The 15108-nt window shown below is 34.4% G+C and overlaps 1 protein-coding gene across 3 annotated transcripts in view; it reads left to right on the top strand.

Annotated features, from left to right (window-relative positions):
* HELLS (helicase, lymphoid specific) overlaps positions 1–15108 on the top strand; it is a 38725-nt gene that overhangs the window by 5095 nt on the left and 18522 nt on the right. For 2 of the 3 annotated variants that reach the window (XM_044753816.2, XM_014864676.3), the window contains exons 4-10: positions 2531–2587; positions 5047–5083; positions 5170–5234; positions 8201–8242; positions 11106–11330; positions 11702–11884; positions 12583–12726. In XM_044753816.2, the coding sequence (XP_044609751.1) occupies positions 2531–2587; positions 5047–5083; positions 5170–5234; positions 8201–8242; positions 11106–11330; positions 11702–11884; positions 12583–12726 (753 nt within the window). The remainder of the gene's footprint in view (positions 1–2530; positions 2588–5046; positions 5084–5169; positions 5235–8200; positions 8243–11105; positions 11331–11701; positions 11885–12582; positions 12727–15108) is intronic. The other variant, XM_070486867.1, reaches the window with a different exon arrangement.

The following is a 15108-nucleotide window of genomic DNA, read 5'->3' as shown; positions in this document are numbered from 1 at the left end:
CTTTTTACCTATTGACTGATTTTTATCCTGTCTAGTGTTTTTTTTTTTTCTTTTGGATGCTGGAAATTGTGAATTTTATTTTTCTTAGTCTTTTTTTTCCTAAATTGCTTATTGAAATATGATTGACATAAACTACATACATTTAAAATGTACAGTTTTGTAAGTATTGACATACATACACCCATGAAGCCACTACAATCAGATATAATGAACATCATCATCAACTCGAAAAAATTCTTCCTGCCCCCCCGTTTTTATTGAGGTATAATTGACGTATTAGTTTCAGGTGTACAATGTAATGATTTGATATTTGTATATATTGCAAAATGATACCACAATAAGTTTAGTTAACATTCATCACCATACATGATTACAAATTGTTTTTTTATGAGAACTTTTAAGATTTACCCTCAGCAACTTTCAAATATGCAATATAGTATTATTAACAACAGTTGCCATGCTGTACGTTACATTCCCATGACTGATTTATTTTATAACTGGAAATTTGTACCTTTTGATCCCCTTCACTGCCCGCCCCCCAACCACCAATCTGTTCTCTGTATGTAAGAGTTTGTGTTTTGTTTTTTTTTTTAAGACTCCACATATGAGTGAGATCATGTGGTATTTGTTTTTCTCTGACTTACTTCACTTAGCATAATGCCCTTAAGTCCATCCACGTTGTCTTAAATGGCATGATTTCATTCCTTTTTTTAATGGCTAATTTCCTGCCCTCTTCCCTGTTTTTTTCCTGAGGAAGATTCACCCTGAGCTAACATACTGGCCAGTCTTCCTCTGTTTTGCATGTGGGTTGCTGCTACAGCATGGCTGCCAAGTGGTGTGGGTCTGACCCCTGAAACCGAACCCTGGCTGCTGAATCAGAGTGTGCTGAGCTTAAACACTAAACCACTAGGCCATGGGGTCAGCCCCTCCTGCCCCTGTTTAATTCACTCCCATCGCTTATTCCTGTCTTCCCTCATTTCCAGATAGCCACTGACCTGCTTTCTGTTAAAGATTTCATTTACATTTTCTGTTGATGATATGTTCTTTCAGCTTTTATATGTCTGAAAAAGTCTTCGTTTGTCTTCATTTTTTGAAAGATGTTTCTACTGGGTAAAGAATTGTTTTTCTTCACTGCTTCCTTTTCCTTTCCGCCGTCCTCCACCCCCTGCCCTGCCCCCACTCACTACTCTAATGATGTTTCACTGCTTTCCAGCTTACATTGTTTCTGACAAAGCTAAAGTCCTTACCAAGGCCTTACAAGACTGTAAGCAATGTGGCTGCCTCCCTCAACACCATTAAGTTTCACGCTTCGTTCTAAGAGTGTTTCCTGCCTTTGGGTCTTTGCCATGGCTGTTCTGTTTGGAACCCTCTTCTCGCAGGATAGCAGCATTGCTTACTTCATCATCTTCAAGCCTTGGCTTAAACATTTTCTCAGTGAGGCCTGCCCTGACAACCTTAAATAAAGTTGCTACCTGACACCACCTCCGCTCTCACACTCCTGATCCCCTTTACCTCGCTCTGTTCTTCCCATTGCACTTATCTAGAATACTATATAATTTATTATCTACTAGAACGTATGAAAATTTAAAAACTTGTGCAAATTTCGAGACTACAATAAATCCCTGTGTCCCCATCATTCACATGTAACAATTATCAATCAAGATTTTGCTCCATTTGCTAAGTTCTTTTTTCCTTTGTTGAAATCCCCTTTTAAAGCTTTGTATAGTAAAAAGAAACACAGATATAGAAAAACAAAACAAATATCAAGCTTAGTGAGTTATTATAAGGCATATACCCTTTTGACCTCCTCTTAGAAATGATTTGAATCCTTTTGTGTCTTGCTTTTAAAGCTTTGTTAGGGTGCATATGGAACAGCTTTTAGTCTAGGAATAACCCGGTCCCTGTACAGAGCACTCTTTTTGATACCCTGTGTGTTAGGAGGCCTTTCTGCTTTGGATGACAGGAGTGTGAACTGTTCCTGATCCCTTATGAGCACAGGGGATTGTTCCGTCTTCTTTCTAGTGGCTCTTTTCCTGGCCTTGGTGTTGCTACACTCATGCACTGATGGGTACTTAGCCTGAAGACTCGGCCTCAGATCTTCAGAGCTTTCTTTGTGCGCAGCTCTCCTTCTCTGGTACTTCACCCTGGATATGCTAGCTGCTCTAAGTTTTGTGCTCTGTCTCAACTCAGGGAGACGGTTGAACTCTGTTTGGATTCTCCCTCTATTATTTGCACTTGGAAATTGCCTTTAACCTGGGCAATCAGAAGATTGCCCTCATTTGTTTCCTTTGTCACTGTTACTGTCTTTTGCTGTATGTTGTTTGAAAACCATGGTTTAATTATTTTACCTGGATTTTAGTTGTTTAAGGCAGGAGGGTAAATCTGTTTCTTCTTGCTCTCCAAAGGCTTGAAGTGGAAGTTCTCCATTGTTTTAATTTTTATATAGTTTGTTTGTGAATATAAGTTATTTGAGATGTGTTTTATACTTTGCATTTTCCATTTGTGACATTAAGAAAAAATTATTTTACAGGAACAGAAGAAGAAAGAGAAATTGGAGAGAAAAAAGGAATCTTTAAAAGTTACAAAGGTAATATGTAGTAAGCTGGAATATTTTGTATATGTTACCTTAAATATTAAAGAGATTGTTTTTGACTTTATTGATCATCTATTTAATTTCAACCTTCTTTATCTGATAACCTATCTTTGTTTCAGGTTGCATAGAAATGTAAGATCTGTTTCTCAGTCTTTTAGATATGAAAGGAGAGCTAAAGAATGACCCCTTTCAGTTTCTTATTCTGTGGACTGTTTTTGGTAATAGCAAAATTTTACTTTCTGAACTGGAAAAAATCTGCAACTGTTTTATACCTCATAGCATTTTATTAGTGGCCAGCTCTCTTGGAGCTTGTAATGATTACTCTTTCTCCTTCATGCCTCCAACCTCATGTCAACTTGCAGCTATGACAATAATCTAAATTTGTGTCTTGTGCATAGCTCAGCAGTGGAGCCAAAGTTAAAGCAGAGAGTGTATCTGCTGATATCATTTCAGATAATAGAGCATTCATTTAGACTGAATTCAAATAGCCTGAATTTTAAATGTAATCTTTTTGGGGAATATGTTTTAACATGAGGCTGTTTAATGCCGTATTAATGGGAATTGTATAAAGAACAATTGTGCTAGTGAAAAGAGAAATAATAAAGGCAACATTTATTGAGTACTTACTGTGTGTCAGGTATTAGAACAATAATAAATAAAGTAAATAAGTTTTACTTGTTTTTCTTTATTCTCAAAACAGCCCTCCTAGGTAGAGGTATTTTTATTATCCCCATTTCACATATAAAGAAGCTGATGAAGGAGATACACTTCATCATTATTTGTAGATTCCATATCTACCAGTTAACACTTGCTAAAATTTATTTGAACTTCAGAATCAATACTCCTGTTTTTGTGGTTGTACACAGACATGTGCATGTGCAGAATGGCAAAGAAATTGAGTCTCCCAGTACACAACATTTCCAGCTGAGCTCACAGTAGTGATCTGCTTTATTTAAGCGGTCACACTGCAAAGAAGTATCCTTTTTGTGGTCTGTTTAACGCCACGATTTTTGCATTTGTGCTTTTTGTTGATTTTGCTGTTTAAAGTGGCCCTAGCCACATTGTACTGAAGTGCTGTCTAGTGTTTGTAATGCAGAAGGGCTGTGATGTGCCTCATGAAGGAAATCCATGTTAGATAAGCTTCCTTCAGGTGTGAGTTACAGTGCTGTTGGCCCTGGGTTCAATGTTAATCAACGTGTATATTAACTAAGATGTCTCTAAACAGCAACACACATGAAAAACAGGATTATGTTTTGATTGATGAAAATGTGACCAGAGGCTTACAGGAACCTAAACTTGTATTTCTCCTAGAGGCAGTGATTCACTGGTCACTAATTAAGTATTTGCAGCAACGTTATAGAATATAATTAGTGTGAATGAGAATTGGCTGTAACTTGCTGAAGGTCACATATCTGGTAAATAATAATGCCAGAATTTGAACCCAGGGTTAGTTTCAGACCCCACACTTAACTTCTATACTAAACTGACTTTATTAGGAAATATGAAAATGCTAATAGGCAAAATAGATAGGGTATCTTTAAGTACAATTACCTTGATTCTTAGTCTGGTTAGAGGTGATGTTAAAGTACATAGTAGGTAATTTTGCAACAAAAGCAATTCTTGAAAACTAATATTTGACTCGGTTGCTAGTTCTAAGGACTTATTTTGGGCTTTTGAAGAACAAATAATTTTACTGGCTTAACCGTTTACTCCCTGTTCTTCAACCTGTACATTCAAACCATCTTTCACTTTTGTCCAGCTAACTATATACCAGGGTTTTGCTTTTTTTCGCTTTTGTTCTAAAGGTGCCAACCATTAAATTCTACCTACTCCCATCTCGCTAGTCCCTTTTGGTGTTTTCTCTTAATCTGTTACCTTTTTTACTTCATTTTTTTTCTTATTTCTTTGTCATTTTGATTTCATATACATGCTGTCTACCTGTTCTTAATCATCTTTTCCAACTCTTGCTTTGAAACTTTGTTTTTTAACATCTCTTCCTTTTCCTTATTTCCCCTAAAATTTTTTAGTCAGTATTCTCTTTTATTTCTCTTTTTAGTTGTATTTAACTTATAAATTTTACTGAAAATCAGTGCTTCTTCCATACCATACGCATTGAATATCTTTGAGCATAAACGGACAGTTACAGAAGATGTGCATGGTAATTTCAAAATAAAAATGCCTTCTATGTTTAATTTTGAAATTTGTCTTCTTAAATGGAAGAATATTGAGGAAAATAGAGTCTTTGGGAAAAAGTAGAGGGATATGGTTACAAAGAAGTTATTGTAGGGAAATACAGAAAAAGATTACATGTTGGTAGGTATAATGGTATAATATCCACAAAAGAGTTGTGGATGTGGTTCAACTCCAAGGAACATTTACTTAATCAGTACCTTTTAATATGTAATACCATAGAAGTCCTTAGAAAAATAATATTCTAAATCCTTGTTTTATAGGGTAAAAATTCCATTGATGTAAATGAGGAGAATCCAGGTAAATATCCTTGTTCTAGTTTTGAAGAATATGTGTTTGTATTTTTGCTTTAATTACTGTCAAACATAAAATGATTTTTTTTATAGTTATGAGAAAGAAAAGAGGAAGAGAAGATGAATCATACAATATTTCAGAGGTCATGTCAAAAGAGGTAAAAAAAACAAGGGGGAAGGGTACATAAGATTCCATGTTGAGTAACACCTACTGTGGGTTTTGAACCACGTTAAAGCTGCATGGATCGCTCTTACTTGCTTTTGAGCCTGTTAAGCGTTTTAGGGAAGAAGATGGTCTTGTCTTCCTGTTTGTTAAAGGAGCATGAGCTTGGCTAATCAGAAATTATAATTTCTTGTAACCTCAAAGCCTTACCTTTAGCAGTTTGTTCTTGTTTCTTGTTGAAGACCTTTAAGGAGCTAAAATCATATATTCATTTCTAAAACCAGATTGCTTTTTCACCTTCTCACTTGTTACCTCGTAAAATAGAAATTAAAGAGCATCTTCAATTATGACAAACCTTAAATATTCCTTAAGCATATTTTAATTCATTACATTCTTATATTTAAAAAAATTCTATCCTGAGGCCAGCCCTGGTGGCCTAGTGGTTAAGTTCAGTTCACTGTGCTTTGGTGGCCCAGGTTCAATTCCCTTGTGTGGACCTACACCACTCTCTTAGCGGCCGTGCTGTGCTGCCAGCCCACATACTAAAAATTAGAGGAAGATTGGCATGGGTGTTCGCTCAGGGGGAATCTTGCTCAGCAAAAAACCCAAAAAAACTAAACTTATTACCTACTGCATTTTTATTCTAGCTGAAATTCAGGCTCTTTAGGTCTTAATAAAATATAAAATTTCACATAATATTTGTCTTTAGGGATGTGCTCTGATTTTTTTTTGTTTTCATTTAAAAATAATAATCAGGACCCTTTTCTTTTTTTTTTTAAGGACTGGCACCTGAGCTAACGACTGTTGCCAATCTTTTTCTTTTTTTTAATTTAATTTAATTTTTTGAATTCTTCTCCCCAAAGCCCCTCAGTATATAGTTGTATATTCTAGTTGTGATGTGCCTCTGGTTGTGCTATGTGGGATACTGCCTCAGCATGGCCTGATGCCTGGTGCCATGTAGGTGCCCAGGATTTGAACCAGTGAAACCCTGGGCTGCCGAAGTGGAGCATGTAAGCTTAACCACTCAGCCACAGGCGGGCCCCAGGACCCATTTAATTGATTATGGAACATACTCAGCCTGCAGTTTATTAATGAGATTTATTGAAGTTTAGTTGATTGCTTTATCACTAAATGAAATCACTTAAGTGTAGCTCTTAATATGACTCATGAAATGTTTGTGGCATATCTGCTGTGGGCAAACTTTGTCCTAAGTGGATAAGATCAGTTAGAAAGAAAGGTAAACACTGTCTTTGCCTTAGCCCACATCCAGTGAGAAATATATAGAAGTAAGTAGTCAATTATAATTGGAAAATTGGACGCTATAGAGCATATAGTGAGGCTCTTAAATCAGGCATGAGGTTCATAGTTTTCTTCCGGGAAGTGACATCTAAGTTGAAACTTGAGGGGTAAAAGTTAAATCCTTTAAAGATGGCAGGGAGGTTAATAGGGAAAGAGTAAGGAACAGGGAAAGCAGTAGGAAAGTATTTTAGGAAGAGATAACTTTTGACAAACTTCCAGAGGCGGGAGAGATCCTGGCAAGCTCAAAAAAGTATATTTGGCTCTGGTTTGTATGTAAACGAAAGGGTGGTGAAGGATGAAGCTGTTAGAGGTAAGCAGAGTGAGGAGTTTAATTATGAGGTTTAATTTTTTATAATACTTCATAGGTGGTGGTGTGCTTATGTTTTGATTCATTACAAATTGTTCTCCAAAAAGCTTCACCTTATTTAGTCACTTAAAAACAACTCTTCTAGCAGTTCCCTATATGAAGTACCTTGAGCCTTAGAATATGAATAATCTGTATTTCCCTAATACTTTACATACACGCATGACACATGTATGTGTCTCTCAGCCACTTACTGACATGTCAAGTGCTTTTCCTGCTCATCTTAAATTTGAGGTACGCTTAAAGTTTCTTGAATGTATCATATTATTTTATCCTCTTTGTCCTCTGCACGTGGTATTCTCTCTGCCTGAAATGTCCCCATACTCGGTCTTTAATGTTTATGCGCCTTATGACAGTTTTTTAGGTAATTTGATATAATACTCTCCTACGTCACCAGGTGGCGCTCAGACGTTGCTTATCTCCACACCCTTAGCATCAAGTAGATAACTTCAAAATCAAAACACTTTTATTCTGTATTTTTAATTTATTTGTCTTTTCATCATGCTCAAGATTGCAAACTCATACATCTATTCACAGAGGCCTAAATTGTAAAGTGGGCTGGAGTTGGGACATTTGGGAGTGAATCCTTGAATAACAGGAGAGCCCACACCTTGACTCTAGAGCAGTGTTTGGAAAGCTTTTTCTCTAAAGGGTTGGATGGTATATATTTTTGGCTTTGAGTAGTTTTGTGGGTAACTTAATCAGGCCTGAACTTTGCCATTGTAGCCTGAAAGCAGCCAGAGACAAACTAAACAAATAAGCCTGACTTTTTCCAGCTATTTATAATTGGAAATTACAATAATAATAATAAATAATATTATATTAAATATAATATATTTAAATTAAGTATATTAAAATATTAAATATATAATTATAATAATATAATTTAATTTATAATTATAATTGGAAATTGACTTATTCCAATTATTTATAAAATCAAGTTGCCAACTAGATTTGGTCCACAGGCTGTGATTTGCCACTCTGTACTAGGAGTGTTGCCATGTGTGAATTGGGACTTAGTCTATTCAGGTAAACTTTGATTAAAAAAAGACAACTGGAAAATTCATGAATAAATATCCCAATTTTTAAGTGTTGCTGAGTAATTCAGAATTTTATAAGACACCGTTGGCTTAATTTTGCTTAGGGTCCACCAGTTTGAGTCGTCTGTATTTTAATTACTTTGAGAACCTTCTCTCCATTTCCTGGCATAAAATCAGAACAGAATAAATGTTTGTTGAGTAAATAATTGAATGAACTACATATATTGTTATTTTGTTTTTGTTTTCTTAATGTTTTAGGAAATTTTGTCTGTGGCTAAAAAAAATAAAAAGGAGAATGAGGTAAGAGATTTATAATAGATACTAAATTAAGGAGTCGTATTTCCTTCCGTAATTATTAGCCCCTTTCTTTTAATCACCAATGTACATTTTTTTCCTCACTAGTTACCCTATTTCATAGCCTTAAAAAAAAAATACCCATTCACTTCTTTATCCTAACATGATTCTTTCTTATGTATCAACTTTAGGTGTCCTATTGCATGTTTCTTAATGTGTAAATATTAAATTATGGGTCCTTGGGAGTCTAGCAATGATACAAGTGCCTGTAACCGTATGCATATATATGTTCCACAGCTTGTGGACACTATCAGGGATGTTAATCTGGTTGCTGGCCTTAAAGATGTTCTTTGGTTCTGTTTGGGAAGGCTTGATTCCCACCCCACTCCCATTTTATAGAGAGGTTCCTTCTTATCTGAGTATTTACTATCCAAGTCCCTACAAGTACAGGATTTCTTAGGGAAGCAAAAATAATTATAACATGAAAATGTTCACTACGAGATATGAAGTAAATTAATTTACCTATCAAAGATGAATAGGCCCTTGGGAAAATTGATGATTAATTATAAAATCAGAGAGAATCCATTTGGCTTTCATAATTTTGTCCACTATTTATGCCACAAAAGTGCATTGATTTTTGTTCAGCATAAGGGTTAATTTATGATGCAATTATAACCCAACCATGTTAAATGTAAATAAGATTACATGAGCATATTTTAAATAATATTTAGTTGCATTTTTAAAGATAAAGGCATAATCTAATCTTATATCAAGATTTACTGTGGGATTTCCACCTCATTTTATAATATACAATAAATATGCTGTTCTTGTGTTCATTCTGATGAATTTTGACAAATGTATCCATCTATGTAGTCATCATCCAAATCAAGGTATAGAACCTTTCCATTATGGTAAAAGGATCCGTTGTATCTCCAGTCATTTCCCTAACCCCAAACCTAGAGGCAGCTACTTTTTGATTTCTATCACAAACTACTTTTGCCTGATTTTTTAACTTCCATCACAAGCAAGTTTTCATACAAACCAAATAACAATATTTTATTTCCTTCTACTTTTCAGTCAACATGACTGAAGCACATTTATGTTGTTGAGTTTATTACTAGTTGGTTTCTTTTTGTTGCTGAGTAGTATTCCATTGAATGAATGTTATAATTTCTCTATCCATTTTCTTGATGGGCATTTGGATTATTTCTAGTTTGCGACTATGATGAATAAGGCTGCTATGATAATTTGTGTAGAAGTCTTTGTATGGACATGTTTGCATATTTCTTGGGTATGTACCTAGGAATGGAACTGCTGGATCATATGGTAAATGTATGCTGAACTTTATAAAAGTGCGTATCTTTTTCCAAAGTGAACACATCGTTTTACTCTTACCAGGAGTGTGGAAAAGTTTCCTTTCTTAGTATTGCTAGTATTTCATGTTGTTAGTCTTTTTAATTTTAGCCATTCTACTGAATGTGAAATGAGTCTTGTGTGGTTTTATTTTGCATTTTCTTAATTTCTAATGATGCAGAGTATATTTTCACATTCTTAATGCCTGTATGTTTTCTTTTATAAAGTTTCTCTTTATTTCTTTTGCCCATTTATTGGGTTATTTGTCTTTTTATTGTTGATATGTAAGATTTCTTTATATATTCTGGATACATGTTCTTTGTCAGATTTATGTACTATATTTTCTTTCAGTTTGTGGCTTGCCTGCTCATTTTTTTAATGATATCTTTTAATCATAAATTTTAAATTTTGTAATAGCTCAATTTATCACTTTTTTTCCTTTGGGTGATTGGTACTTTTTTGGTCTTGTATAAGAAATCATTGCCTATCACAAGGTTGTCAAAATAGTCTCTGTTTTCTTCTAAAAGCTTTATGGTTCTGGGTTTGATGTTTAAATGTATAACTTTATCACAAAATAATTTTATATATGGAGTGGTGAAACTCAAGGTTCATATTTTTCCACATGAATATGCACTTGTAGCATCACTTATAAGACTGATCATTTATAAGACTTTTCCCTTTAAATTGACTTAATACTCTTTTTCACATTCTTAAAATGGAGTTGTGGACATTGCTAGCCAGTAGAATCTATCATTGGTCATAAGTTGCTCCTGAGTGTCACAAACAGATAAACTGACAGTCCTAAGTGTGATAGAGTAAGTTTTTAAACTACTTTGCCCCTTTCCCTTCAACGAAAGTAGTTACTTAGATGGAAGTAAATGTTTCTATGTTCCTTCAAAGGAAAGTTCTTTCTTTTTTAAAACAGACATTCTCCATTATCTTTGTTATTGGTGAAGGAAATTATTAAGAAAATAGTTTAATAGGGCCAGCCTGGTGGCGCAGTGGTTAAGTTCGCATGTTCTGCTTTGGCGGCCCTGGGTTCGCTGGTACAGATCCTGGGTGCAGACCTATGCACTGCTTGTCAAGCCATGCTGTGGCAGGCATCCCACATATAAAGTAGAGAAAGATGGGCACAGAGGTTAGCTCAGGGCTAATCTTCCTCAAAAAGAAAAAACAAAAACCTCCAAAAAACAAACAGAAAAAAAGAAAATAGTTTAATAATTCTTGGGTAGCATATTTTAGAGGTTTGGAAGGTTGGTACAATTGTAAAGATCATTTCAAAAGTGTGTGCCTATAATCTATAAGGGTTATTTTCAGAAGTCTGTTTTTCAATGACATTGCATTTGTGAGGGTGTGGAGGTAACTGTCTTTAGGGTTTTATTTAACATATGGTTTTATTTCTCCATAATTAATGGTTATAGGACTGGGTAACTTGTGACTTGTAGTTACATTTTCTGATCAATAGGGGGTTGCAGCATTATGTATCAAACTTCTAATTAAACTTTTTTCTTTATAGGATGAAAGCTCTTCATCTAATCTCTGTGTAGAAGATCTTCAGAGAAACAAAGATTCAAATAGTATAATTAAAGATAGATTGTCTCAAACGGTTAGACAGAATACTAAATTCTTTTTTGACCCAGTTCGGAAATGTAATGGACAACCAGTACCCTTTCAGCAACCAAAACACTTTATAGGAGGGGTGATGCGATGGTACCAAGTGGAAGGCATGGAATGGCTTAGGGTAATGAATTCTCAATTTTAATTCAAGATACTCGTTCATTTTTATTATGATCTATTAATGTAGTGTAACACAACTTGAGTCATTCCTTCCGTGTTTTACTGTTATAAGTACAACAGGCATTTGTGTGTAAATATTTTCTAATTTATTTTCCTAGAGTAAATTTTTAAAAGTAAAAATTATCCTATTCAAGGCTACCAACACATTTATGGCTTTGATAAATGGCTTCCCACCGTCGTTATTATAACTTATTGTATGTTGAATATATCAGTCTCATAATTACCATCTTTAGATGAAAATAAGACATAAACTATAAACTAATTCAATAGGTGTTTATATCAGAGTTTAAATGCAGCATATATTATTTTGCTCAGATGCTTTGGGAAAATGGAATTAATGGCATTTTAGCAGATGAAATGGGATTGGGAAAAACAGTTCAGTGCATTGCTACAATTGCGTTGATGATTCAGAGAGGAGTACCTGGACCTTTTCTTGTCTGTGGCCCTTTGTCTACGCTTCCTAACTGGATGGCTGAATTCCAAAGATTTACACCAGAAGTAAGGCATTTCCTTTCATTAAATATATTACCACTTCAAATGTTTTATTCTGTTTTGTTGGCAGAATTAAATTGTAGATCTTACTAAAATTATATTGATTTCTGCATAAACACAATTACTTGATTTATCCTTCAAATCTCAGCAATACCTACTTTAGGTTTATATAGCTGAACAGTTATTAGTAATCTCAGACATCTTGCCAAAAATATCCCTGGATGATTTTCAGTGCACTGGATAATATGATTCACCAGAGACCTAGTTAGAATTTATTTTTAAATTCTGTTTATTCTTAGTATGTAATATTCTATATTAGTATATATATGTAGTATTCTATATTAAACTTCTTATGGTATAATATGGCATATATTGGATACATATATTTTATATATATATGTATGGTGTTTTCCTTCCATACATATGGTTGCCTTAGTCACATCCTGTATTTATGAGTAGTATATATTCCAGAAGTAGCTTTGCTGTCTACCTCACCTTACTCTAGATTTGTTTTCATGGGTTTTTAATTTTCTGATAGGAGTCTAATAATTTATTAGAATTAATTGACTGATTTTGTTGTAGAAAAATAGAACTAAGATTAAGTTATCTTTTTTCTCTTGGAAAATGATTAATTTTACATTTTCCAAATCGTTGATATTTACATTGTTCTAAAGTTTATTATAAATCAATGTAAAATCTTTTAGATTCCTACTATGTTATATCATGGGACCCAGGAGGAACGTCGAAAATTGGTAAAGAATATTCACAAACGGAAAGGGACACTCCAGATTCATCCTGTGGTAATCACTTCATTCGAAATAGCCATGAGAGACCGAAATGCGTTACAGGTATAGATGGTCTTCATTGGATTCTTTATAATCCATAAATCACATTTTTCTTAATTCATTACACCTTTTTGCCATCCAGTAGCATTTTGTTTTATTTTTTCTGATGGAAGTAATAGATTGTATTGTGCATATTCCCTTGGAAACTGGAGGTTTATATTAACAGAAAGATTGAGATGAAGGTTGTAGTCTCTAACAAGAAAATTAAAGCCTATGGCACTTGAACCTATAGCCATGATATCATTTTAAATGTATTTGAATCAGCCAGACATAGACCTAATCTGTGAATATATTACAGATGTCTCTGACTTGTGGTTTAATTGTATAGAGCTTTCTTATCCATTTAATTTATCAAATTAGGATATATGAAAACAAGTTATTTTTAGACTGTATTATGAATCTTATGGTATAACATTTCCGTAACTGTTTTTCTTCATGTTGTAGGTATTTATTTATTAGTGCCCAAGTTATTATAATGCAGTTGGAAAACTGACCTTCTCTCGTTGCTTCTGTCAATTCATTTTTTTAGTGTTTTGAACCTCTTCCTCAGTGTTCCACCTATTTTACATATGGTTCTTTACTGCTTTGTCTTTCCTTTCTCTGACCAGTACATGGAATTTTACTTGTGTGATGTAGGAACTTTAGAATATGATTTGCAGTTATATTGTTTTTTCACAGTAAAAGTAATGTATACTGCTTGTAGAAAAAAGTAGTGTGCAGAAAGACTTAAAATTCTACCAATTACTACTGCTCTATTAAATAACTATTGTTAATAAATAGATATAATTTACATACTATGTGTTCTTTCTTAAAACTTCTGTGTTCTATTAAATAATATAACATGAAGACATTTCCAATTATTTATACTGTCCCTACCAAGCCCAAATTGAAACATTAAGTGTCCTGGTCAATTCCATTTGCCAGTGGCATTTACTGAGCTTATGTTATTATATCAAGCATCCTAACTTTAAGGGTTAATGGCATTTCGGGGTGCAGGGCTCCTGTTCCTGAGTGGCAGCAGAGGTATCTGAGTCTACTTCCTAATTCATTTTTCAGGTTCCTCATCATTTCTTTTTCATTGTATTTTCTCTTCTCTTTTTTATCTCTTTGTTTATAAAGTTTGTTTTATATTTTGTTTGGCTTACTAAGGTAGGTGTCTTATACTGAGAGATTATTTAGGTTATGTGGTTTGCTATAACACCAGAAAAAAGTCCCAAGCTTTTATTAAAGTAATCATAGAGGCTGCCCCGGTGGCGCGGCGGTTAAGTTCGCATGTTCCGATTCTTGGTGGCCTGGGGTTTGCCGGTTCAGATCTCGAGTGTGGACATGGCACTGCTTGGCACACCATGCTGTGGTAGGCATCCCATGTATAAAGTAGAGGAGATGGGCACAGATGTTAGCTCAGGGCCAGGCTTCCTCAGCAAAAAGAGGAGGACTGGCAGTAGTTAGCTTAGGGCTAATCTTCCTCAAAATAAATAAATAAAGTCAGGATATTATGTAAAAAATGTCTCTTTTTCTGCTATGAATGTATAAAGTAAAATGCAAAAGATGTCCCGTTTCATACTCTTCATCCAATTTGCCAACCCAGTTATCCAAGGATACCTACACTTGTCAGTTTGATATTTGTATTTTCCAGAAATATTGCATGTTTTTGTATTTTTTACACAATAAAATAGATTAAGTTTCTCTGATCAAAAGAGAAAGCACAGATAATAAATATGAGAAATTAAATCAATTTGCATGACAACGAAAGTAAATGGATGCCTTTCTATGAAGATGTAAGTGGTTAAAATTAGCTGCAGAAGAAAAGGAAAACTTAAACCAATAACTTTATAAGAAATTGAGAACACCATCAGACTAAAAGAGTGTCAATCTCAGATGTAGGCCTCAATGAAAATTCTAATGCTATTTAATGTTTCAGAGTGTATGGAACTAATGAAAGCTTTCAGTTCTTTTTTTTTTTTTAAAGATTTTTATATTTTCCTTTTTCTCCCCAAAGTCCCCCGGTACATAGTTGTATATTCTTCGTTGTGGGTCCTTCTAGTTGTGGCATGTGGGACGCTGCCTCAGCGTGGTTTGATGAACAGTGCCATGTCCGTGCCCAGGATTCGAACCCATGAAACACTGGGCCGCCTGCAGTGGAGCACGCGAACTTAACTACTCAGCCACGGGGCCAGCCCCTCAGTTCTTTTTAAGACTAATCAAAAATTGACAAAGTGTAGGAAGGAAAACTACAGACTGCTTTGACTAAAGACTGTGAATAGAGAAATCTTAATTACATAATAGCAGGTGGACTTTAATTATTAATTCATGGACAAGTGAAGTCTATTTCAGGAACACAAGTATACATCAATTTTAGGAAATTTATTTATCCTATTAGTAGAT

This window comes from Equus asinus, chromosome 2 (genome assembly GCF_041296235.1).
Source record: "Equus asinus isolate D_3611 breed Donkey chromosome 2, EquAss-T2T_v2, whole genome shotgun sequence".
Classification (NCBI taxonomy): domain Eukaryota; kingdom Metazoa; phylum Chordata; class Mammalia; order Perissodactyla; family Equidae; genus Equus; species Equus asinus.
Note: the sequence above shows the minus strand (reverse complement) of the source record. Positions and strands in the feature narration are given on the sequence as shown.